This window comes from Candoia aspera, chromosome 1, assembly GCF_035149785.1.
Source record: "Candoia aspera isolate rCanAsp1 chromosome 1, rCanAsp1.hap2, whole genome shotgun sequence".
Lineage (NCBI taxonomy): Eukaryota > Metazoa > Chordata > Lepidosauria > Squamata > Boidae > Candoia > Candoia aspera.
In genome coordinates this window covers 149,031,162-149,057,115 of record NC_086153.1, presented here as the reverse complement: position 1 = coordinate 149,057,115, position 25,954 = coordinate 149,031,162, and the positions used below count along the sequence as shown (strand labels likewise).

Sequence of the window (25,954 nt, the reverse complement as noted above, 5' to 3'; positions counted from 1 at the left end):
AGTACCTTCCAAGTGATGTGACATAATTCTTACAAAGAAGCCTATTAAAAACTGCACTGTGCAAATTCCAGCATGCTGGAAGTGATATCCCACTTGAAAACCCTGCAGGAGGTTTCTTCTTTCAACTGCCCATAATTAACTTCCAATAGCTCTGGACAAGAGGACAGGAACGGGATAGGGCAAGCAATTTTGTAAACCTTAATTGTTTTAAATTTATACTCAAGATTTCCACCTCTTACTCTCCTTGGTCTGTACATGAGTCCATTCAACAGGATAATGTGTCTTCATGCATAGAAAAGTTGTACCTGTTGCGTTTCCCCCTCACATTTGTTGCTAATAGAACAAAGAAATGCCACTGAGAGTGTCATGAGTACTGATGGCGAGCAGGAGGGGGCCCCTATCCAGGGGGGAAAACGCACGCGTAGTACTGAGGAGTTAAGCGGCCATTCAAAGAGACACAGATCAGACCCGCCTTAACCTTTGGGGTTTATCTGTCTGGGTTTTTCCCACGCTTCTTCAGTGTGTTAGGATTCTGTTTAGTGTAGCAGTAATAAATACTAGAGACCTACTCCTCGTCTCAGTGTGATTTCTGACTGTTAGGACAGAGAGCTACAGTATTTCTCACATCCCTTTAATTGCATCATGAACATGCCTTGGTAAACATTTTTAAATGCCACGTCCTCATGATGCTGCTTTTCTTTCATCCCCAGCCAACAGCTGATGTAACAAAGCAATCTTTGGCTATTCTGGTTCTAAGTGGTGTTTTCTCTCTTCTCCTAACACAATTTTGGGTGATCTAGCATGCTGCATCAGTGTTGTAGTTGATGTCATGGTCAGGGGGTCTTCCCACCTCCTTTAGACTCCCCTTGGTCACTGGGCACTGCCCTCATTTTGACTTGGTCTGCAGGAAAGACCACATACAGGAGCTTGGTAGAAGCATCTGCCTGCGTGCAAAATTAAAGAAAGAACAAGTCCGATGTAGTGGATGGTTACTGTAGAGAAACCCTGGGTGGTATGCTGAGGGAAAGGCTGGGAGAAAAAAGAGGCTGTGCTTTGCATTAAGGGACTTGTGATTTCATTGAACGGCCCTATCTTCTTGCCTCAGGATATTCATTGTGGACCAGAAGTTGCATGGGCATTAGGACACTACTAAGTAGTCTTACTGTTCTGTTTAGTACAAGATATCTCAGAAGCAGATGATTGAGACTGGCTAAACACACCCGTGGCCTAGGAACAGCCTGTAAGCATGCTGTGATCTCAGAGATTTGTCTGAAATTACAGATGTTTGTTTGTGTTCAGGCTGTGCAATCCTATTCTCGCCTCTATATGTTTATTGAATGTGGAACCAACATTTAGGAAAAGCTTGAGAGCGTGAACAGGAAAGACACAAGAATTCATTTCTACCACAAACTCACTAAATTAACTCATAGCATGATCCTATACATGTTTACTGCACTGAGGAAGGTTTCCTCCGATAAGCATATAATGATTGCCTAAAGTAAACACTGCTTTAGGCAATCCCGTATTTACAATCTGGGAGTTAACAGCAGTGAGTTGCTTTGCAGATTCATTCGCTAAGTCCCACAGAAACGTCCAGTATCTATTTTTATTATTCATTTATTTGAAACAGATGCTGGTCCATGCTATAACACTTCTACCCATCTAAACATTTCTGTCCTCAATAACAAGCCAAGTTGCTCAATTGGGGTGGGGTTTGGTATGCTTGTTGACTCAGTTGTATCCAGTTTGTGTCCAGGCTGAGAGCTGCTGAAGTTCTGCTTGCCATGCAGCAGCTAAGACACAGGAATACAATTGGTTAAGTTGTTGGTGGGACAGAAGAAATAAGGAAAATAAAAAAGGCAAAGGGATAGAGAGAAGATGATGTTGTATAATTAGTTTTCACATAATACTTGAGTAAACAGCCAAATCTTCAGCGGCAGTCAATTCTGCAGCATTAACGGCTGATAATCTAGGCCACATTCTAAAAAACAGAGGATAGGAATTCCCTAATTTGCTTTCCTCTAGAATAGCATGTGTTTAGTGGACCCTGTTACTAATGTGATAGCTTCTACTTATTTTACAGCAAGTGGCTGATCCCCCAAAAAGCAGGCTCAGACTTGGCTGGTACTAAATGGGAGACCACTAAGAAATTCTAGGACTGTAGATTACATTTGGGAAATCAAAAAAAAAAAAAAAAACCACCCTGGAAGAAGACAGTGGCAAATCACTTCTGTATTGCTGTCAAGAAAACTGCATGTGTATTTCCATGTAGTGACCTGGTCTGGAGCTCAGAATAAGAGTTTTTACCTTATTTTGTATGCCTGCTCTGGCTACTAGGGGAGCTGAAATCCAACACATCCGGAAGGTATGAAGTTTATTACTGGAATAAAAGTAATAGGAACAAAACAAAGCTGAACAACTAAGATATCAGGAAAAATAAACGAGAGTATCTTCTCAACAGAATGAGAATCACGGTCTGCTAGATCAGCATTGCTAATGGTTGGGAATGATAGGTGTCGCAGTTCATCAACATCTGGTGGCCACATTTTTCCTATCCCTGCAGTATACAGTACCGCTCAATGGAGGGGGATTGGCCCTTAGGATTTTACTCAAATGCTGAGAAACCGGATTATTAGGGGTATGCAGTGCTTCGATTCGATTCCAGGAGCATGTACGGAACATCTGCCTGCAGCTTTTTAAAGCAGTGGCACTTTTCCTAAGATCATACAGCTACCTGCTGCTGCCGCCATCATGTGATCCTGAGAAAAGACATAGTCCCAAAGCACTTTTTTGGGATTGAAGCATTGCCTAGCTCTAATGAAGAGTATCATTGAAGCCCAATGCTCAGCTTCTTTCTAGTGGGAATAGTATTATGCAGTGGGGAGGGGGGCAGGAGAGGGTGTCAAAACTAACAAAATGGTGGATGCGTTGTCCCTATCCAAGCCCTGCCCCTTTTGCATGTGCATCAACATCACAAGTATGTACAAAGGCGTAGGGCTTAGATTGTGATTCCATATCTGACATCTTGCTACTTTTGAGTCTTCTGCCCTACCCCACACCCGCAGACACTGTTCATGTGGTAAAGGTGCTAGAGCACATGTGGTTCAGTCAGGATACTCTAAATCTACATTTCAGCCATCAATAGACACATAGAAATAAACCATATTTGCACACTGTTCAAAAGAGACAAGTGTAAGTAACTATCCACTCAAGCTTTCATTCAATCACAACTCATAAGAGTTATTTATACATCTGTTTAATGAAGCGAAGTGTCCAGGACAGGGTAGAAGTTGTGAATGGCATTTCCCGCGTGTTCTACAGTTTAAAATCACCACTTCCAGTCTTCCCCCACCACTGCCCACCTAGGAATGCACACCTCCTCTCTCCGTGCCAGCAGATGGCTGGAACAGTTTCTTTCCTGATGACCTTGGGGCAAAGAGTATCTAGCCCAAACAACACAATTCACACTCCAATCCATCTCCCCTTCCCAGCCGGTGACTCGCAGGTTGACACGGGTTTTTCAAAGATGGGTGCAAATCCGATAAGGTGTTCTGGGAACATTTGATCAGGGAGTGTGACAACAAGAAAAAGCTAAGAAGGAAACAAAAAAGACCAGAACACATCCTCTCCAGCAGCCTACACCCAGATAAGCAAGGATTAACACCTGATAAACAACTAGCAGAAAACAATGCCCCAGTCAAGGAACTACTAAGGAGACAAACAATCAAACAAGCAGACAAACAATCCAGCAGACAAACAATACCCTAAACAAGGAGCTACCAAGGAGAAAGCCACACCCCCACCAACACTGGCAGGGCAAGCTACTGTATATAAACAGGGAGCAAACCCCACACTCCCTCACACTGGTGATGATTACTAGTTGGATAATGAAACATCTGCAAAGAAACAACCAAGCTCAGGGAGCACCAAGGACCCTACATTTTTATATTTGAAGTTAACTTGCTTAGTTTCACTTTACAGTATTATTTGAAAGCAGCCATTTACCTCTTTTTATTTTTATAAATCCATGCTATGTGTTGCCTTTAATATATTATTATTGTTGTTATTATTATTGTTGTTATTATTATTATTATTACTATTATTATTCTAGGCCTGTTTTCAGAGAGAGAGAGAGATTGGCTGGTTCACATATCCAGCTAACTATGTATCACATGTACAACCCCCACTGATTACACTCACACAACATACTAAGCTAAAAATATACATATCACATTTTAAACAGCGTGATATGTAAACCTGGCCAGTATATTCACTTTGCCCACAGAACCACTGAGAGCAGTGAAGCAGCTGTCTTCTGAGAACTCTGTTGTTTATGAAATAGGTTGATGAGAATATTACTTGTTAAAATTTCATTTTTTGAAAAAGGAGCATATTTATGTAATCTACATTGTTGCCAGATGAATAGGTGCATGGTTTGAATGCTACTCAGAGTTTCACCAGTAAATTAATATTAATGGGTCTTTAATGTAACAGGGCTGGGAAGTGATTTACTCCAAATTTTGCCTCTTCCTGGAAAAGGGAGTACATTTGGCAGGCACACTTTAAAGGGCTTTCAGAATCTCAAAATGGCTATCTTGGGAAAGAACAAAATGTTCTTAGTGTGTTATGATAACAGTGCTTTTGGTCTCATCACAGCTGGTCACCCTTTTTCTGTGCACTTACGTTCTCTGCATTTTTTGTAGAGGTAAATATGAACATTAGGTGTGTTTGCTTTCAAATATGTCATATAGGAACATTACCAAGGGAACCCTAAACGGCTGCAGTTATATGCCCTTACACAGCTGCAAATGTGGGTTTGCATAATATCTGAAATAGCCCATGGTCTCAGTCAAAATCTGTAAAGCACTGGCAGAAATCTAGATTTACCTCAGACAGGAAGGCTGCAATCTTGTAACTACTTATCAGTGGGAGCTCCTTATGAACAGACCCAGATACATTTGTGCTATAAGCCGTCACATGAATGGATTTGATCACGCAGGTGCCACTATCTGGGGTATACTTGAATGGGTATACTAGGGTTCAGCGGAGCCTACAGAATTCTCTGCATCTTTTCTCACTGGCTGTATTCACACACTGTGCTAAACCATGATGTGGTTTGTGGAGTTTTTGGTTTCTGTAATGCATGGACATCAGCTATTGTATTTTGGTCTGTAACCAAATTTATGGAAGACTATAAGTCTAGGGCAGAACCTCACAAGGCCCTCCATACCCTATTTTCATGACCTTGGGTCTGACCGCTGTAGTTCAGTTGCCTGTCATTATAAGCAGGAGCACATTAAATCTGTAATGTCGTTTTTAATAGGTTTAACACATTTTTTTTTAAATAAAACCCAGTCCCTAAAACAGGACAGGGGAGAAGTAAATCCCTATTTATACACATGACACAGTCCCAGCCATTTTGTATCACTGCCCTTCCACTACAGCCCGCAGTCCACTTCAATCACCATGGAAGACTGTACACTCAGGTTTTATGATTTAGATCAGGAGTCTCAAACTCTAAGCCTGTGGGCTGCACGCAGTTCTCCAAGATACCTTCGGTGGCCCACAATGACGCTGCCCAGTGAGCTGCTGGGCTCTGAGCACCATGTAGAAGAGCAGGTTAGGCTACAAGAAATGGTCCAGGAAATGGAGAAAGGAGAAAAAGAAGATCAAAGAAAGAGAACAATCTCTGCTCAACTAGGAGAGAGAAGAAAAACAGGATTTGGGCAGCTCCTAGTAGGATGGGTTTTCCAGATTATATCATCTTAGATATTATCTTGAAAAAATATTACCATTAACTGGTTAATGAGAAATGCTCCCAGCTAAGTGGCCAGGATGAAATGTCTGCTTTATATCTCTGATTCTCAAGTAGCTTTGTTTTGCAGTTAAGTTTAATATATTGATGTTCAATGGCATACAGTGGTGCTTATTTTCATGTTTGACTCACTGTAGACTGATGCACTAATATGTGAAAAGGCTTCAGCTAATCAACCGGTCCTCACGCAACACTCATGAGACTCCGAGCAATGTGTGAACCCAAATATCTGGAGATCAGCTAAGCAACCGTTACGACAACTTACCATAGTGAAAGCTCCTTTGCTGCCACAGCAAATAAAAAAGGAAGCTGCTTTTCTCCCATTGTTCCTTTGGCTGTGATGCTTTTATATTTCAGCCATTCTGGAATAGAATCTGGCAGCAATACTGTCTGCCTATAAATCTGGGGACTGTTGTGGCCGAAGGTGATTTGAGCAGATAAATAAACAGCAAAAGGTAGAGGAGACCCTGAGGCCCTGTTACACACCAAATGAACTATAAATCAGTCTGTGCCTTTTAGAGACTCTCCAGTCAGAATCTGGCATCCAAATTTGCAGAGGATAATTTATGACAGCAAGTTTGTTTCTGTTTTAATAGAAACTAACAACAAACTACCCAAGAAATTTGAATTATAGGTATACTGAGGAATTCCAGTGTCAAGGCACAAAAAAAGACTTTCTGCATCTCTGCTGCCACCCAGTGGGAAATGCATAGAAAATGCAAAATGATATACATCTCTCTTTTCTAATACTACAAATAAATGCAAAATAAAAGATGTAAACATAAAAAGAAATAAAGCTGGGCCTAAAACACAGATTTTAATTAGTTATCCTCTAGAGCAGTGTTTCTCAACCTGGACAGGTTTAAGATGTGTGGACTTCAACTCCCAGAGTCCCCCAGCCAGCTGGGGAACTCTGGGAGTTGAAGTCCACACATCTTAAACCTGCCCAGGTTGAGAAACACTGCTCTAGAGAAACAAGGGGAAGAGAAGGCATGGGGATATCCCGTCCCCCCACACCATCTTCCTCATCCATTGGAGCACTACCTTAAAATCTCAGTGTCAAAAAGGGAATGTAACATGAAAGGCTTAGAAAATAAGTTACCATCAGCATGTAATAAATACAAAATATCCATGTCTTCCCCTTTCACCTCCCAGCTCTGTCAAGTGAATATCCCAATGATTCGGCTGCTGCTGCTTCTGCTGTTCCTTGGACCATTTTGTTCACCTGCACCACGACCCTCGGTACGTAGAAACTGGATGCATGTGATGAGTTTTCTACTAACTCAAAGGAAAGAATCCTGAATGGCTGTAAAACTGCTGACTTAGTTTGCTGGCTTGGTCAACACTGAGGCCATTGCTGAGGATCATAATAGCCTAAACATTTAAATTCAAAATTCAAAAATATAATAAATACACACACTTGTTGAATAATGTGCAACCTCTGTTGTGGTATATAAGACGCTGCCTTCAATCTGGAAAGGTCCTACATGACATGGAGGCATATGTGTGTGCGTGCATATGCACACAGCTAAACCTGCTGGCATCCTACTGCTGAGTAATCATGACTACTGCAGACTGAATGAATGAACATCATGAAGGCTGAGGATCATGTTAGGAACCTTATTTTGCTGCTGATACCTTACTCTAAATGCAAAGTTAAAGACGGATGTTGTTCTTCAGGCAAATATTTTTCTGCTTACTTTCAGAAAAAGGATGAGTGCCTCTTAGAAAACAACAAACTACAGAAGAAGTTGAAAATGCTTCAAGATTTATTCCAGTTATGTGAATTTCAGTTGAAAGATCTGCTGGGGAACAACTATCACAGAAGAAAAAGCAAAGTTTTCTCTACCACTAAGATAGCAAGCCTGGATATATTTTTGCCCACAACTAGTGGAAGTCTCCTAGTCTATGATCAAGGTAGACTGTCTAAGGGATGAATTTGTCTTTCTTGAAAATTACCTTGTTATGATAGCCTTCTGTAGACTCCTGTTTTTCAGATGTATTGGATAATAACCTGAGTTATTTCCAAACATTCTAAGGGCCACATTTCCTGAGGAAGTGGGGATTTGTAGTCCAAAATGCCTTGAGACCACTGAGTTGGGGATGGCTATATGCTAACCTTAGTTGGTTTAGATAATTTCTTTTATATTTTTAAACAGGTAAAGTCCTTTAGAGATTTTATTGAATGAAAAGTTAATAGCTACTGCCAGTTTTTAATACATTAGATTATTATTTTTTATCATAGAGCAGCATTTATTCTTCTAAAAGTCAAACATCTAGTGATTATTTTTCAAAAGTTACTAGCACCAGATATGAATCTACTATTGCTCTGGAAGAAAATGTTAATTTACCTGGCATTTATCACAGCTACCAGCAAATTTCCTACTGTCCTGCAGCAAAATCTTTCCCTGGAAAAATCCGGATCCGCAAATAATCTGATTGGAATAGCTTCATGCTATTCACCAGACTACATTAGTTTTAATTTTTTTAAATTATTATATGTCCTCTCAAGGGACTCTTCTGGCATGATCCTTTGAAGCCTGCTATATGGATTCAAGTTCCTTCTGTTTATAAAAACACTTTTTTTTACACCTACTTAGGGAAAAAAGCAACCTAATAACGGTAACAGTAAATTCTTCATATTTTGCCCTTCATCTACATTGTAGGGCTGGCTATTCCTTTTGCACTCAGAAACTTGGGAGTTTATCAATGAGCAATGGCTACAAGCCTTGCTATCTTTTAGAAGTTCTGATGCATGCAGCCTGAGATGCAATTTATAAGTATGTTTTTCCTTATGAACTTTTGTTTATATACTGTAAGGCCAATGAGTAAGGGCAGGAGGGAATGTAAAGGAACGTTCATCATTAGATGTATGCAAGTAGTGCTGTCTGATTCTGCTTGTTGTTTAATCCTTTTTAAACAAGATACATTTTTACCATTCTTTTATCTGGAAATAAGCCTAGCTTACAGTTGGACTTTTCATCTGTACAGTATAGGTACATATAGGATTGATTGGAGAGATGGCAATTTAGCCAAAGTTTCTATAGAGAGAAAAGTAAAAGTACTTCCATAGGTGGTTTTGTACTGATCAGAAAAAAAGAAGGAAAAGGAAAATAAGACGGGTGTTGAAGAGCATGCTGTCATAAAGAAGGTCATGACTATTGTTCCAGGGCACAGAATATGAAATTAGTGGATTTAAGTTACAAGAAAGCAGATTCCAGTAGAATGTTAGAAGGCCTTTCCTACAGTAAGAATAGGTCAACTGTGAAATCAATAGCCCGCAGAATTGGTGGGCTCCTCTTGCGTCTAAGCAGGAGCTGTTGGGGACACTTTAATTTGGATTCCTGGATGGGACTCAGTGATATAAATGTCCTTCCAGCTTTATGATTCTATGCTTTGTGGGAAGGAGTGTGCAGGCCAGATTTTTGCTCTTCATCATTGAGAAATGTATGCACACGGGAAAGAATGTTTATTGTACATTTGTTGATTTCGAGAAAGTGTGATAGTGAATAAGTTTGAATTATGGAATGTTTTGCATGAATATGGAGTTGAAGTTGGTGGCTGAATTGATAAAGATATACTTGACAGAAATAAAATGTGAAAAGGTATGGAATGCTTAGCAAATGATACAACATTGAGCAGAGTAAGATAAGGATATTTGGTTGTTTAAACGTATTTATGGGTACATATATAAAGAATGCTTGTAATGACAATAGAGGCAGTGTACATTGGTCAGGGATGTGAACATGCCCATATTTCTATAAGCAGACAAAAACTAGGTTGATCAGTGGGAACCCAAACGATTTGCAGGATAAGTTGTATGATGCAGATGAGGAGTGTGGCTTTGGAAATTAATGTAGCAAAGACAGTCGTAGTTGTGTTTCACAAGGAAAATGGAATAAATAACTGAAAAACTAAAGTAGTTTAATTTATGTACCTTGATAGAACATTTACTAAAGATGGGAAAACAGAGAAATTTTAAGCTATATAAATCTTGATAGAAAGATAGCGAGTAGTGCTATGTAGTCTGTTGCAAGAAAAGAATGTGTATTAAAGAAGCAAAAAGAGCTTATACAGGAGCATGCTTCTGCCTATTTTGTTATATGGAAGTGAGAGTTGGGTATGCCTTTAGAAACACAATAGTAAGTTGAATGCACTGGGAATGGGTTGCTTAAGAAGTGAATGTGGTAAAACAATCAAGAGTGGTTGATGAATGAATGTGGATCAAGTATAAAGTGAGTGTGACCAGTCTGAAAGAAGTATCTTGAGGTGGTTTTGTCTGATAGAGAGGATGAATGAGGATTTAATAACGAAAGGAATACAATACATGAAAGCAAAGTGAATAGATTGAGATGAACACCAAGAAAATAAGTTGTTCAGTCAAATGGATGAAATCCTGAAAAAGAGAGAGGTGTTTAATAGACAATGTATGAAGCTGGGTATGAATGTGGCAGAAGCAAGAATGGTTTGTCAGGACAGAGAAGTATGATGAGTGGTTTGAATGAAAACTATGTTTAGCTATAGTTCTTTCCTTTCACTTATCTTGTCTTTGCAAAACTTTGCTTACCTGGAAAGGGAATAGCATGAGGGATACGTATATCTGTGGCCACTCTGAATCTAGTGAAACTTGCTCCTGAGTAGGCGTGTAGAGAGGCAGCTCCTGAGTGTGAGTTACCAGCCAGGGGGATGTGGTGCTAAAGCGTGGCATCAGGGAGACCCAGATTCAAGTCCACTCTCAGTTATGGAAGCTCAATGGGTGACTTAGGGCCAGTCACTCTGTCCCAGCCTACTTCAGAGGGTTGTCATTGTATGGAGAATGGGAGGAGGGAGCGATTACGTATCACCTTTAGCTCTTCAACAAAAGATGTGATGTCAATCAGATAAATACATCCATGTGTTAGATCTGTTGCAGATGCTGGGAAAGCCTTTAGCCCAGGAGAGGTCAAAAAAGTCACACACCAAGCATTTCTATAAAAATAATTTATTTACAGAAAGCAAAAACAAAAGCAAAAACATATTTAAAGGACTTAGCTCTCATTGAGAGCTACCTGGCTTGCTACATGCCGGCAGAGAGAAAAAAAAGAAGTGAGAAGACAAGTCCGGGCAGGTCCTCCCCCCAGGCTATTTTGCATGAAGCACGTGAGAGGAGACAATCACTTGCAACCTTTTCACCCAGCCAAATGATTAGGTATAAAAGTAGCTTAATCTGTTAGTAGGGAAACCTTAACACTCCCCTTTTTACACTACAGATTAAGATGCAAACCAATCTTCTCTGACAACTCTTTGTGTCTTGGTACAGGAAGAGGTTTGGTTAAAATATCAACAATCATGTCTTTTGATTCACAATATTTTAACATTATTTCTCCTTTGCTTATCATATCTTTGATATATTGATATCTAATATCGATATGTTTTGTTCTACTTCTGCAGGCTTCAGATTTTGCCATAGCAATGCAAGCTTGATTATCCTCATAAACAGTTATAGGCTGGTTCACTTCCATGCCTATGTCTTTTAACAAATGTTTAAACCATGTAACCTCATTACAGGTTTGTGTTAGAGAATAAAACTCTGCTTCTGCAGTGGAAAGAGCAACAAGTGTTTGTTTTCTAGAATGCCAGCCTAAGCTAGATCCAGCAAATTGAATTAAAATCCCAGAAGTGGATTTTCTGTCACTGACATCTGCTCCCCAATCAGAATCGGCAAAAGCCTGCAATTTCTCAGTTCCAGAGGCATTTAGCATCAGGCAATAATTCTTTGTTCCTTGCAAATACCTCATTAACCTCTTCAATGCTGCTTTTCCAGTAGATGTAGGCTTCTCTACCTGTCTACTTAAAATGGCCACAGAATTTGAGATATCTGGGCGAGAATGATTTGCAATGTACAGTAAACTTCCAATTGCAGATCTATAGTTCTCTGCCTCAGTTAATTGAGTTTCTCCTGTATCTTTCTGAAAATCTATTATCGGAGTAGAGACTGGTTTACAGTCTTGCATATTAAAATCTTCTAGGAGCTTTTGAATTTTACTACGTTGGTTTAACAGAAAGCTACCATCCTTGTCTCTGTGTACTTCCAAACCTAGATAATTGGTCACAACTCCAAGGCTTTTTAATATGAAATGGCTTTTCATGCAGGCTTCAAAATCAAGCCTTTGTTTTTCTGTTGATGTGAATAGCAGCAAATCATCAACATAAATGCACAGATACATACAGCCTTGTTTGTCCTTCTTCATATATACACAGGGATCTGCTTTTCCTTTTTCAAAACCAAAATTCTGCAGTTTTTCATCTACTTTTTGGTTCCAGGATCTAGCAGCTTGTTTTAACCCATAGATTGACTTCTGCAGTTCACAGACTAGATTCTCCCCTTTTTCATAGCCAGGGGGTTGCTGCATGTATAATCTGTGGTCTAAATCACCATAGAGAAATGCAGTTTGAATGTCATAGTGGTTAACTGACATTCCCTTGAGTGCAGCAACTTTTAACAGTAATCTAATTGATTCACCTTTAGTAACTGGTGCAAAAGTCTTGTCAAAGTCTAAATCTTTCCTTTGAGTGAACCCTTTTGCAACCAACCTTGCTTTATATTTTTGGATTTTGCCATCAGCATCCCTTTTCAGTTTGAAAACCCACCTACAACCCAGACAGCGTTCATTGGGAGGTAGATTTACCAGTTTCCATGTTTTATTTTCTTTCAAGGATGCTAATTCCTGTTGCATGGCAGAATGCCAATTTTGTGCAATCTCAGGTGGTAAAGCATTCACTTGTTCTAAAGACTCAGGTTCTGTGAATATGTGAAAAGCCTTTACTGTTTCAGCCTGAAAACGTGATGGAGGAACGCCTTTATTACTCCTCTGAGATCTGCGAGGTAATACAGGGCTTAAATTTTGACTCCTATCACTTTCCTGAGAAGCATCTGTCTCATCAGACAGATCTTCAGTTTGCTTTTCTGGTTTAATGTCCTCATCAGGCAAAAGATCACCATCAGCAAGTCCTTGCTGTTCTCTTGTGGTGGTCAGTTCAACTGGAGAGCTAGAATTTAATCTCCCCCAGTTTTGTTCAGCAAAAGATGCGCTTTTGCTAATTATTAATTTCTCTCCCATTATGAACCTGTAGCTCCTCTGGCTTTGTTCATAGCCAACAAAGATGGCTTTCTTTGTTGTGGGGCCTCCTTTCCTTCTCTGTTGTTTTGGAATGTGAACCCAAGCAGTGCTACCAAACACTCTAAGATGGCTTACCTTTGGTTTCACACCATAAAACAAATGGAATGGAGTGTCCTGAATCATAGAGTTATACAACCTGTTCTGAACATAACAAGCAGTCGATAAAGCTTCTCCCCAGAACGTAAAACATAATTGTGAATCTTTTAACATGCATTCCATCGCATTTTGCAAGGTTCTGCCCTTTCTTTCAGCAACACCATTTTGCTGAGGGGTGTACGGGTTAGAAAGAATTTGTTCTATCCCTTTTTCCACTAGGAACCTTCTGAATTTGTGAGAAAGGTATTCTCCTCCTCTATCACATTGGAGTGCAGATACAGGCCTAGGGAATTTTCCATTTGCCCATGTCACAAAACTTTTAAATTTCTCAAATGCCTCATCTTTATGTTTTAAGATGTAGATAAATGTGTATCTTGAGAAATCATCAATGATGGTCATTGCATACCTTGCTTGTCCAAGACTTGGAGCAAAAGGACCAATAATATCAGAGTGTACAATTTCCAAAGGTCTAGTTGTAACTCTGTCACTGTGCTTACTCACAGGAGCTTTTAGTGTTTTGCATTCTTTGCAAACTACACAATCTAAGTATTTATCACAGGGTTTTATCTTTAGGTCAGCACACAGCTGTGGCATTTGTGCTATATACTTGATATTAGCATGACCAAATCTCCTGTGCATCAGGTGTACACATTGGTCATGATATGGTGTGTTGCCAACTGCAGCCTTGCAGCTTGGCTTCCTTGCATTTTGCACAATGTACAAGGAGTCTTTTAACATACCAGTAGCACACAATTTCCCATTTTTACGTATCTCACAACCATTTTTCTTAAATGTTATGATATACCCTGTTGCAGCCAATTGTGCCACAGATAAAAGGTTTGATTGTAAATTTGGCACATACAACACACCTTTTACAGTTTCTCCTAAGCAGGATAAATACAAGTCACCTTGTCCCATAATTTTGGTGACAGACCCATCAGCCAAAGATACACTTTGTCTTTCAGTTTTAGACAGTGACACAAAAGAGCTTTTACAATTACATAAATGACAATTGGCCCCAGAATCTAACACCCATACATCAGAATTACCCTTCTCAGCAACCTGTGCAATTTGGGTTGTCTGAAGAGCCTTCTTCTGTGTTGCCATTGTGTTCTTCTGCTCTGTCTTTCTACTCTTGGGTCTCATGGCACAGTCTCTTTGCAAATGTCCAGCTGAACCACAAGTGAAGCATCTCTGGCTTGCTAGCGCTGTGCCCTCAGGTTCCTTTCCCTTCTTTTCCCTCATTTTCTGGTCTTGCAGCTTTCCAGAAGAGATGGGGGGGGATCTTTCCTCTCTCTTCTCCCATTCAGCGAGTAAGCGCTGTGTAACATACGATGGGGTGAGGTCTGCTTCAGGCATAGCCTCCAGGGTACAAATCAGCGTGTCCCACGTTTCATTCAGTGAGGACAGGAGGATATAGGATTTTGTGAGAGGTGTAAATTCCATTCCTCTCTCCTGCAACTCAACAAACAGCTGCTGAATATAATGCAGGTGCTCAGGAAGGCTATCTCCTTCTGCAAGGTAGGCTCTGTACAGCTTTTTCGTCAGAGTAACTTTACTCCCTGCTGTTGCCTTTACATATAAGTCTCTCAAAGCGTCCCAAAGTTGCTTTGCAGACTGCATGCCTCGCACGTGGACTAGCTGATTGTCCTCAACTCCCAGGATAATGGTGGCTCTAGCCCGCTCATCCTGTCTCAGCCATTCAGCATTGGGATTTTGGAGGGTTTGCTCACCAATTGGCAGCCAAAGATCCTCTCTGCGAAGATACATTTCCATCTTCAGGGCCCAATTCAAATAGTTGGTCTCTGATAGGCGCTCCAGAGGCATCGCTGAGGGCTGGGAGGTAGCCATGGCTTCTTCCTTCTTTTGCAAGTCACCTCAGCTAGCTTCTAAGTCCTGCAGACCGGCAGTTGCTGGAAAATCTCCAGGTGGCTCCAAAGAAAATCTTCACAGGTCTTTGCTACCTGCCTTTAAATTGTGCACGAGGTGTGGAGCTGACCTCTCTTTTCTCTCTGGGTTTTATTGCGTTGTTTACTGGGCACATAACCTGTTGCAGATGCTGGGAAAGCCTTTAGCCCAGGAGAGGTCAAAAAAGTCACACACCAAGCATTTCTATAAAAATAATTTATTTACAGAAAGCAAAAACATATTTAAAGGACTTAGCTCTCATTGAGAGCTACCTGGCTTGCTACATGCCGGCAGAGAGAAAAAAAAGGAGAAGACAAGTCCGGGCAGGTCCTCCCCCCAGGCTATTTTGCATGAAGTACGTGAGAGGAGACAATCACTTGCAACCTTTTCACCCAGCCAAATGATTAGGTATAAAAGTAGCTTAATCTGTTAGTAGGGAAACCTTAACAAGATCTACAGCAATGGCCTATGAATTTGGGGTAGGTGAAGGAAGGCAAAAGAGATGATATACTTGCATGTACTGTGCAGGACTGCTGGATGTAGTTCCATCAGTTGGAGCTATGGCTGTTTGTTGTGTTCTGTTTTGATGCTTTGTTTAGATTGCGCAATGCTGTTTAACAGAGGAAGAGGAGAAAGTGGGTACTATCGAATTAAACCAAGAGAGGACAGAGAACCTTTTCTTGTGTACTGTGATATGTCAGATGGAGGAGGGTGGACTGTAATCCAACGGCGGAGCAACGGCAAAGAAAATTTCTACCGGTAAGTTTCTGAGTGTAATTAATAGTGCATCTGGAAAGACTCTGCGGTTTCTTTATGCATCGCCCAAAATTTAAGAAATACATCCATAGAGACAAAGGTGCATTAAATTTGTAGACGCTATTTGCTATGAATCGTATAGATATATATTTAGGAAAAAAAATTCAAAATGAAATGCAAGAATACATACCCCCCAGCTAGTTCAGAATTAAGCCTTGTCCTCAGTTTTCCTGCAAGGTTATAGGATTCAAAAGCCAAGTTGTTTTGCTTTATAGCTCTACACAGGAAGACCAAGCAAAGCTGATATTTTCTTTTGCCACGTGGCAGTTCTGCAGCATTTGTGGACAAACTGTTTTCCCATGGCAAGAATTCTTGATTTAGTTCCTGGCTCCTGGCTCTGAGTTTCAGTGTTCTGTTGTTAGTGCTTCTCTGTATGTAATGGTTGCAAAGTATCTTCCTCGCTCCTCTATTTGAGCTGCCATAGGAGCATACAACTGTGGTTAGGGCTTTTTGGCTATGTATCTGGTTGCAAAAATGACATTCTTTACTTTCACAATATACAAGAAGGCTTTAAATGCAGAATGTAGCTTTGCAACCAGATAGCTTTTTCCTCAGAGAAACTGTTCAGATTTTTTTTAAACAGGGCACAAACAAATGCAAACATTGTAAACTAGAAATGTGGAAGGGGAGGCTGTAGAAGTGGATTTTATTTCCCTTTATATGAAGCACAGATACAATGATTTTTGTTGTCCCTGTACCTGCAGTAGTTCAGGAGGCAGGACAATGGACAGCATTTTTGGTGGTCTTATTTTTTAGCTGTGGATGAACACTGATTGACTCAAGGTTTTCCCTCTCTGTTATCTCAGCATTTAATGATCAGGGAAGTGATGATTAAGATTAGATTCAAACTGTTTTGTGGGGGACTGGAAAATAGAAGTGGTGGTGTTGTGGAAGTGTCCTCAGGATTTCTTCTTAGGATTTTATTTTATTTTATTTTTTGGTCTTTAAACCAGACTAAGACTGGATAGCTCTTCAAAATACAAAATAGGTCACATGACTACCTTTATTTTTTATTGTGAAAGGGAACAGCATGCCTTATAAAACAGAGAGATGTCATTTGTTTAGCAGGCGTAACAGTGATCATTCTGTTTCCTTGTTGCCTCTTAATGCTTTATGTTATCTTGCAATGGCACAAACTATGCTTACAAATACTTATCCCAAGATTTCAAAAATAATTACTTTACATACCATAAGTGCATGTTATTAGTGCAACCTGATTATGGGGCTGACAATTGTCTCAGTTACTCCTAGGCCACATCTACACTACTCTCATTTCCATTCTCTGGCCTCTCAAAAGCAGTTTGAGGCCAACCTGCAGCCATCTTAGTTTCTGCCAGTCTTTAAGCATGAAGCATTGCTTTGAGGACAGCTGATAGGCTGCCATTCCTCTGTGATACTGAAAAATTTCCCATGAAAGAGAGGCAGAGTGCTGCAAAGGATAGGCAAGCAGCCCACTCCATAATTCCTACAGGGCTGTAACAATGCAGACACCATCCACTTTGACTATGGTTTCAAATACATTGGAGCTAGACCAAAATTAATTTGACTTGGCTACTGAACCCAGCCAACAGTGTGAAGTCAGGCAGGTCCAGAGCTATTCTGAACTGATGCAAAGCTCTTTAACAGTAGTTCCCACAGTAAATATGAAAGGAAAGGGAAAGGTGAAGCAGAGGAGAATGATCTTTGTCCTACCTCCTGTTAATTGAGAATATGGATATTTCTTCAGCCTCTATGTCTGACTTTCTCTTTTTTGTAATACAAGAGATGGAAAAATATAATAATCCACTTGTATTTATCAAACAAAAAATTAGCACAACCAAGTTGGAGGCCTGTAGGCAATTGGCTGAGAATTAGAGGGTATGACCGGAAGACATACTGTATGATAACTTCCATTTTTGCAGCAAGTCATTGGTAATATTCCTTAATCTCATATACACTGTCTTGAATTCTATGATGAAAGATAGATGTGATATAAATGTAATAGCCATAAAAATATTACAGTCTCATATTACATATCCCTAAATGGTGTACTGAGGCTAATATGTGTTTGTTGCAGAGAATGGCTTGATTACAAAGAAGGATTTGGACAATTTCAAGGCAAGGATGACGAATATTGGCTTGGTAATGATAAGATTTATGATCTGCTTTTCAACGGTAAGTGTCATGAGTACTGATGGTGAGCAGGAGGGGGCCTCTATCCAGGGGGGAAAATGCATGCGTAGAGACTTTGAACCTTCCTTCAAAGAAACTCAGAGCAGTCCCGCCTTGAGTTGTGGGTTTATCTGTGTGGGTTTCCCATGGTCTTTCAGTTTGGCAGGATTTTCTGTCTATTAGAATAGTTCAATAAACACTAGAGACCAAGACACCACCTCAGTGTGGTTCTTCGCTCTAAGGTAGGGCAGTAAGGATATCTACCAATTAATTTAAACCCAAATAAATTAATTTCCTGTATCAGCCCATAAGTGAATGCAGGCCTTTAGATCTTCTTCCTTTCTCTTATCATGATAAATGCTGGAAGAGTCTATTAAGGATAAACTATGTATAGTGGTCGAAATGTGTTTGGCCTCATAGTTTCTTCTTGCCTCCCCACAAAATGACAAGAAGCATAGTGCTGGAAAACATCAAGGAGAGGCAATGTAAGAATCTAGGTGTATTTAAGTGTGAAGGTATTGGAAGGAGGAGTACTGTCATGAGCACTGATGGTGAGCAGGAGGGGGCCCCTATCCAGGGGGGAAAACGCATGCGTAGTAGAGAGAATTTGAGCTGTCATTCAAAGAGACACAGAACAGACCTGCCTTGACTTTTGGGGTTTATCTGTATGGGTTTTCTCATGCTTCTTCAGTTTGATAGGATTTTCTGTCTACTGTAGCAGTAATAAAACACCAGAGACCTATTCCTCATCTCGGCGTGGTTCCTGCTTGTCAGGACAAGTACAGTATATTACCAAGGCTTGACCTGGTATCAGATGTACAGGGGGACAGAGGTGGTGTGTTTATTATATGACCCAATAGGCCTATTTGACATCCAGTGCAGACTTTCATGGGTCAGATTGCCCATACTTGTTTTTTGTGACTCCGGATAATCTTATTTATGATTAAAATGGCCAGAACAGGTCTAGTTCCATTATTAAAGAAGATTATCAATATCTCCTTAGGGGTGCAATGTATTCTCCCCTGCCTAAGATAGGCAGTTATGAGACTTCTTCTGAAAAATCCCTTCTTTGAACTAGGATATCTTTACAATTATAGACAGTCCCCAATATTTTTATTCTGGGAAAAGTAATCAACAGACATGAAAATGGGGCCAGATCCAACAGAAAGTTGCTTCACAGTGACAAGTATAAGCTCCTGCATCTCAGTAGGAAAAATCAAATGCATAAATACAGGACTGGATTGTCTTGACTTGGTAGTAGTAGGTGTGAAAAGGTTGCCGAGTCCTAGTGAACACCCAGATGAATCTGAGCAAACAATGGGATGCAGCAGTTAAAAAGGCAAGTGAAATCTTGGATTGCATTAACACATGAAAGCTACCAAGGTGACAGTGGGTATAGAAATCAAGCCTTATAAGGAATAGTTAAATGTTTAGTTTGCAAAAAAGGCCACGTTTAGTTTGCAAAAAAAGAAGATTGTGGAGGGATACAATAACAATCTACAATATTTAAAATAATGTTATATGCAAGGTAGGATGGGCCTGTTCTCTGTTGAAACCAAGGGCAGACCAAGACCAATAAGGTGCAATGAAAGGAGATTTAGGTGGAATATTAGGAAGAATTTCCTGATGGTAACAACTGTTGAGCATCTAACAGTTCATTTAGAACAGTTGTGGGCTCCCACTTGCCCTTTGCTGGAGGTGTTTCATTTGGCACCTAGATGGCCACTTGTCGGGATTGATTAAGTTCCTGCACTGAACAGCAGGTTGGACTAGATTATTTTTAAGATTCCGTCCAATTCAAATAGTCTAGGATTATCAAGCTGTAGCCTTGTAACTCCAACCACATCTGAATAATACTGTTTATCAGGACCCATTTCCATTGGATTTGCTTGAAAGTTTCTTTCATGTCAAGCTTGATTCCTAGGGACATCATGGAACATGCATGTGGTTTTCTCAGCAACAAAATGCAAACAGCCAGCCATTGCCTTCTTCCAAGATGTTTTCTAACCGCCCAGTCTAGCCTACAGCTCTGGGATGTCCTGGCAGCCTGTCATCCAAGTATAACCAAGTCGGACCCTGTTTGTTTTTGTGATTAGCTAAGGTCAGACAGATGTTGCTACCAATTGTTTCCTGGGACCAATGTTAAGGTGCTGATATTGATTTTTGATTCTCTAAATAATTTAGAGCCTAATTATTTTAGGGATTACCAGTCCTCTTATGAAGATACTCAGGAGCAACCCTTTTGAAATTGCTCCACTCTCAGAGGCATGTCCTTCTGGCACGTGGGGAAGAGCCTTCTTCTGCATGACTCCCGAGCTACTTCTTCAGGAGTTGCATCTAGTCTCCCATCTCTCTGCATTTACAAAATCTTTGAAAATGCATCCATTTTGCCAAGTTTTTCATTACTAAATGATCTCAGTATTAATTTTAGTATTAATGGTAATTTCTATTTTTAATTTCCATATTATCTTTGTTTTATATATTTTGTTCAGTGCCAGAGTATTCATCAGAGTAGAAAGGCAGAATAGAATTTGAACTAACAACAACATTTATGTTAGTGTAGTTATGCAGAACCATTGAAGAGAGTGGCTAATCCTTTCTCCTTGGGCTGTTTTTCGGTTCACAATGTAATATTGCTTTTCTTTCTGCATGTAACATGGTTACAAAAATTCTGGAACAACAACAATTGCCTTGCTGACCACACAGGGTGGCAGAATTGTAACCCCTACAGGACTTTACCATCAAAAGTTGGCAGCAAATCACTAATCATTATTTGTACAATTTGCCATCAAATTCAAGAGGAAAAAGAGGGAACAAAGCCTTTAGGCGTGCTTTGCACACCTTAAATGTTTAAGATAGCTCACTGAAAAAATTAGCCATGGCCATTTGCATAATATCTTAACATCATCCCTGCCCCGTAGTTCCAACCCACCGAAAATAATGTTTAAAAAATGTGGTCCCCCAAGTGAAGGAACATTGCTTACTCTTGCAATAATTGCAGTGAATGGTCCACTATACACCTTATTAGCCAGATGCTGTTTTTTAATATTTTAGGAGGAATCTCACTAAAAATTGATCTAATGGACTGGCATGGGGAGAGACGATATGCAATTTATGATGATTTCCAGATCAGAAATGAGACAGTGAGTAGCCTGACCTATGAGAATGAAATAATTGATCCTAATGATCTGTCATATGAGAGGCTAGCAGACAGCATGGTGACACTATCTCATCAGTATTCCAGTGAGCTAATACAGTAAATGAAATATATGACCAAAGACCTATACTTAGGTCCTCCTTATTGGTAAATCAAAGAGCTTCTAGAATAATGTGTCCAGAAAAATGTCACAAACAATTATTTCGTTTGTTACAAAAACAAAACTCCTTTTGGGGGAGATGGGCGGCAGCAAAATTTGAATAAATAAATAAATAAATAATTTTAAAGAACCAGCTAGAACTACAGGAAGGGAGGTGAAATACAGTATATTAATGAATTGTCCTAACTTAGAAACTCTTATGGGACCAGAATATTTTTCTCATCTCTTTGGGATTGGTATTTCTGTAGTCTGAAACACTGGATTTTGTCTAAACTGAAACTAGGGCCCTGGGCAAAAGTGGCTGTGCTATTGCCTAATGATCTAATATCCAGATTCTACACCCATTACCCCAGCGAATCAGAAGAAGGCAGGGAGATTATGGCCTTTGCATCTGCTTCTGCTTTACCAGGGAGGTGGCTCCCCTTCCCCACAATTACCACTTGCCAACCCTTCCTCCATTGAAATGGAAAAATGCCAAGTATGGGGTTGGCATTCAGAAAGCTGCCTTTCTGAATGTTGAGAGGGTCCAGAGAGCATTGGTGGAGCTTGGGAGAGGTAGTAGAAGGCTAGGTGGGGAATTTCTGCATGCTGTCTTCATCTGTGATCCAGAGGTTTCCCCCAGCTGCTCATAGGGGCTCAGTGTTTAATCAGTACCATTGTTGGGTGGGAATTATGGAATGCTCCAATTTCTGACTATTCAGTTAAAAGCTTGAACAGGGAGCTAATTAAGACTAAGAAAAGCTGGCTTCCATGTAATTAAGCCCTGAGGTTTTGTGGTATGCTGTGGTGGCAGCGGTCTGTGACGTATGACTCGTTCCTTAATCTTGAAACTTAGTAACAAGAGGTTTCTGTGGCTTTCCTTCAGAACAATTACAGGATATGGTTTGGCATTTTTTCTGGGACTGCTGGGAATGCTTTGTCTGGGGGGAGCAACTTTGAGAGCCAGTGGTCCTCATCACTCAATGGCATGCCCTTCTCTGCTCCTGACAGGGACCATGACAGGTTCCTGGCGGGCAACTGCGCAGAGGAGAACAAATGCGGCTGGTGGTTTAACAGGTGAGTTAATCAGCAGCCACCCTTCTGAAGTCACCTAAAGAGCAGGCAATCGAGACAGGCCTCCCTCCTGCATGTCTGAATCTGGGGAGGCTGTTTGGAATTTTGTGTGTCACAGATACAGCTATTGCCAATTCTAGAGAAAGACAGAGTACAGAGATCGGCAGGAAGTCCAGGTTTCATACTTCTCCACAGCTGGGAAGCTCACTGGGTAACCTGAGGTCCATCTCTTAGCCTAACGCATCCCTCAGGACTGGGGAGAGGATAGAGAGCCATCCAAAACTTCTTGGAGGGAAGGTGGACTATAAAAAGAGAGAGCTGCACAAAGGCACCAGCGTTACCTCCATGTTTGCAGGAAGGGAGCACAAGAATCACCACCCCTTTCTGTTGCTGATATGCTCAAAGGCAAGCAGGTTTAGGGAAAAAGTTTAGCATAATTAACAACTATACATGGCAAAAAGCGAACAAGGAAAATTGTAATGTGTGTGTGCAGTTGGAACGAAAGTATGTGGCTTCTCTTCATGGGCTGAATTATGTAGTGCTTTTATATAGTGGTATCAGGGACATGGTGGCGCTGCAGGTTAAACCGCTGAGCTGCTGAGCTTGCCGATCGGAAGGTCGGCGGTTCGAATCCGCGTGACGGGGTGAGCTCCTGTTGCTAGTCCCAGCTCCTGCCAACCTAGCAGTTCGAAAACATGCAAATTTGAGTAGATTAATAGGTACCGCTTCAGCAGGCAGGTAACGGCGTTCCGTGTAGTCATGCCGGCCACATGACCACGGAAGTGTCTACGGACAAACGCCGGCTCTTCAGCTTTCAAACGGAGATGAGCACCGCCCCCTAAAGTCGGACACAACTGGACTTAATGTCAAGGGAAACCTTTACCTTTACCTTTATATAGTGGTGCTTAAAAGTTTGTGAACCCTTTTGAATTTTCAATATTTCTGCATAAATACGACCTAAAATGTTATCAGTTCTCCACACAAGTCCTCAAACTAGATAAGGAGAACCCAATTAAAGAAATGTTTAAAACATTATACAGTACTTGTTCCTTGATTTATTGAGGAAAATGATCCAAAGCTACACAGTGATGTGTGGCAAAAGTATGTCAACCTTTGCTTTTGGTAACTGGTCCCCTGCCCCCAGGTAGCAACTAAACGTTTCCGATAACTGTTGCTCAGTCCTGCACATTGGCTTGGAGGAATTTTAGTCCATTCCTCCTTACAGAACAGCTTCAACTCAGGGATTTTGGTGGGCTTTCTCACATGAACTGCCCACTTAAGGTCCTTCCACAACATCTCTTTAGGATTAAGGTCAGGACTTTGACTTGGCCATTTCAAACGTTAACTTTCTTCTGCTTTAACCATTCTTTGGTCGTACGACTTGTGTGTTTTGGGTTCTTGTCTTGCTGCATGAGCCACTTTCTCTTGAGCTTCAGTTCGTGGACAGATACCCTGACATTTTCCTGTAGAATTTGCTGGTTCAACTCAGAAGTCATAGTTCTGTCAATGATAGTAAGCTGTCCTGGTCCATGGGCAGCAAAGCAGGCCCAAACCATGATACTGCCACCACGTTTTACAGATGGGATAAGGTTCTTACACTAGAATGCAGTGTTTGCCTTTCACCAAATAAAGCACTTTTCATTCAAGCCAAAAAGTTCTATTTTGGTCTCCATCCACAGAACATTCTTTCAATAGCCTTTTGGCTTATCTATGTAGATTGTAGATGAGCAGCAAAGTTCCTTTTGGAGAGTCGTGGCTTTCTCCTTGCAACCCTGCCATGCACACCATTGTTATTCATGTTCTCCTGGTGGTGGTCTCACAAACACTGACATTTGCCAATGCAAGAGAGGCCTTTAGTTCCTTAGACCTCGCAGGGTATTACGCGCCTTGCTCTTGATGTGATCTTGGTTGGTCAACCACTCCTGGGGAGGGTAGCAATGGTGTTGAATTGCCTCCATTTCTACATGATCTGCCTGGCAGGTAGCTGGTGGAGTCCAAACTCTTTGGAAATAGTTTTGCAACCTTTTCCAGCCTGGTGAGCATCAACAACTGTTTTTCAGAGGTCCTCAGAAATCTCCTTTGTTTGAGCCATGACACACTTCCACATGCCTGTGTTGTGAAGATTAGACTTAGATAGTGAATACTCAGAATTATGTTATTTAAATAAGGCAGGACCTCCCACACAATGTTTTTGACTAATTTGTTTAATTGCGTTATCTTTATCTAGTTTTAGGACTTGTGTGGAGAACAGATCACGTTTTCAGTCATATTTATACAGAAATATTGAAAATTCAGAAAGTTTCACAAACCTTTAAGCACCACTGTCTATGTTCCTTTCCCAATCCTGCAATCCTTAATCCATCTTTCCTTCCCATATATCTTCCATTTAAAAGAAGGGGTTACCATTTATTGAAGGGCCCCAAATGAAAATAGCATGAATTCAAGAAAATACAGTGTCAGGCAACAGGCCAATTGGCAGCATAAAACATTTCATGTGGTTTTATTATAGAAAGTGATCAGTTTTATCTCAGGACAACTAGTTAAACTGTGATTTTTCATATTAAACAAAATGTGTATGCTGCTTTCCTGATATGGTGCCTCCAGCTGTGTTGGAACACAACTCCCAGAAACCTCTGTTCTGCTCCAATGCAGTTGGAGGTCATCTGGTTGAAAGAGATTTCTAAATCCAATTGGTTGTAATGTAATATCTGGTAATAATTAAGATTTATATCATTTTATCTAGTTGTATGCATCTAGGCCATTCTCTGACCTTTCATTAAAATCCTTTTCTAATTTTTTTTCCTCTGGCATTTCCACAAGGTGCCATGCAGCAAATCTCAATGGACTATATTACAAGAAGGGGACATATACTGGTCCCTCTGATAATGGAGTGGTTTGGTCAACCTGGCGAGGCCTATGGTATTCCCTGAAATATACAGCTATGAAAATCAGGTTCCAGTCCTTTCTGGATGGAGAGAGTGGAAATGGTGAAATTAACTGAGATGTTTACAGGCACATCTGAGAAAGAGAAACAGGCAAGCCAAAGTTACTGTATATGTGGTCCTCGGCTTAAGACTGAGCACACTGAAAAATTCTTACAGTAAGGACCATCATCCATGTTAGATTTTGCTTTGGATTTCCAATCACTGTATTATTCCTGTATTGTTACTCCAGCTGACAATTAAAAATGGCTTCTCCTACATACAGAACCTGCCCTTAAAAGTAGACTAGGGGGGAAAAAAACCCTTTTCTTTATTGAGTGCACAAAGGACAATCCCGCTTATTATTTACCTTTCCTTTAGAAAAACATATCCAATTGTTGAATACAGCTTTGCATAAGCTGATATTTTAAAATTTGCTTTCAATATTTTGTTCCCCCTCTTCAAAAAATTAACCACCTTTCAGGGAAATGCAGAGAAAGAAAATGTTGTGAGCCATTAGGAAGAAAGAGCTTTATGGTTCATAAAGAGAGAACGAGATCCTTCTTTCCTTAGAGGGTGGTATGAATCCCACCAAGTCCTTCTAGGGAAAGAAACGGGTTGCTGGCTGCTCCAACACATATCAAGGATGTTAAATGGGGAAGGCGGATTTACATGGCATTCCCTTCTTCCTTTTTTTAATTTGTCTTTTCAAAATTG

The 25,954-nt window shown here is 40.5% G+C and overlaps 1 protein-coding gene across 1 annotated transcript; it reads left to right on the top strand.

Moving 5' to 3' along the window:
- Positions 1-6,946: 6,946 nt before the first annotated feature.
- On the top strand, positions 6,947-25,802 carry LOC134494616 (fibrinogen-like protein 1). Its single transcript, XM_063299896.1, has 7 exons — positions 6,947-7,057; positions 7,522-7,732; positions 15,579-15,738; positions 17,852-17,949; positions 21,001-21,089; positions 22,129-22,319; positions 25,137-25,802. Exons 1-7 carry the CDS (start codon positions 6,947-6,949, stop codon positions 25,315-25,317), a joined length of 1,041 nt encoding a protein of 346 aa, XP_063155966.1. The 3' UTR covers positions 25,318-25,802.
- Positions 25,803-25,954: the final 152 nt, after the last annotated feature.

Bases quoted from the DNA above. Each gene is read 5' to 3' on its own strand.
- LOC134494616 (XM_063299896.1), top strand. From the start codon at position 6,947: ATGTCTTCCCCTTTCACCTCCCAGCTCTGTCAAGTGAATATCCCAATG. The intron at 7,058-7,521 runs GTACGTAGAAAC...GCTTACTTTCAG, and splicing joins CACCTGCACCACGACCCTCG to AAAAAGGATGAGTGCCTCTT. The intron at 7,733-15,578 runs GTAGACTGTCTA...TGCTTTGTTTAG, and splicing joins TCTCCTAGTCTATGATCAAG to ATTGCGCAATGCTGTTTAAC.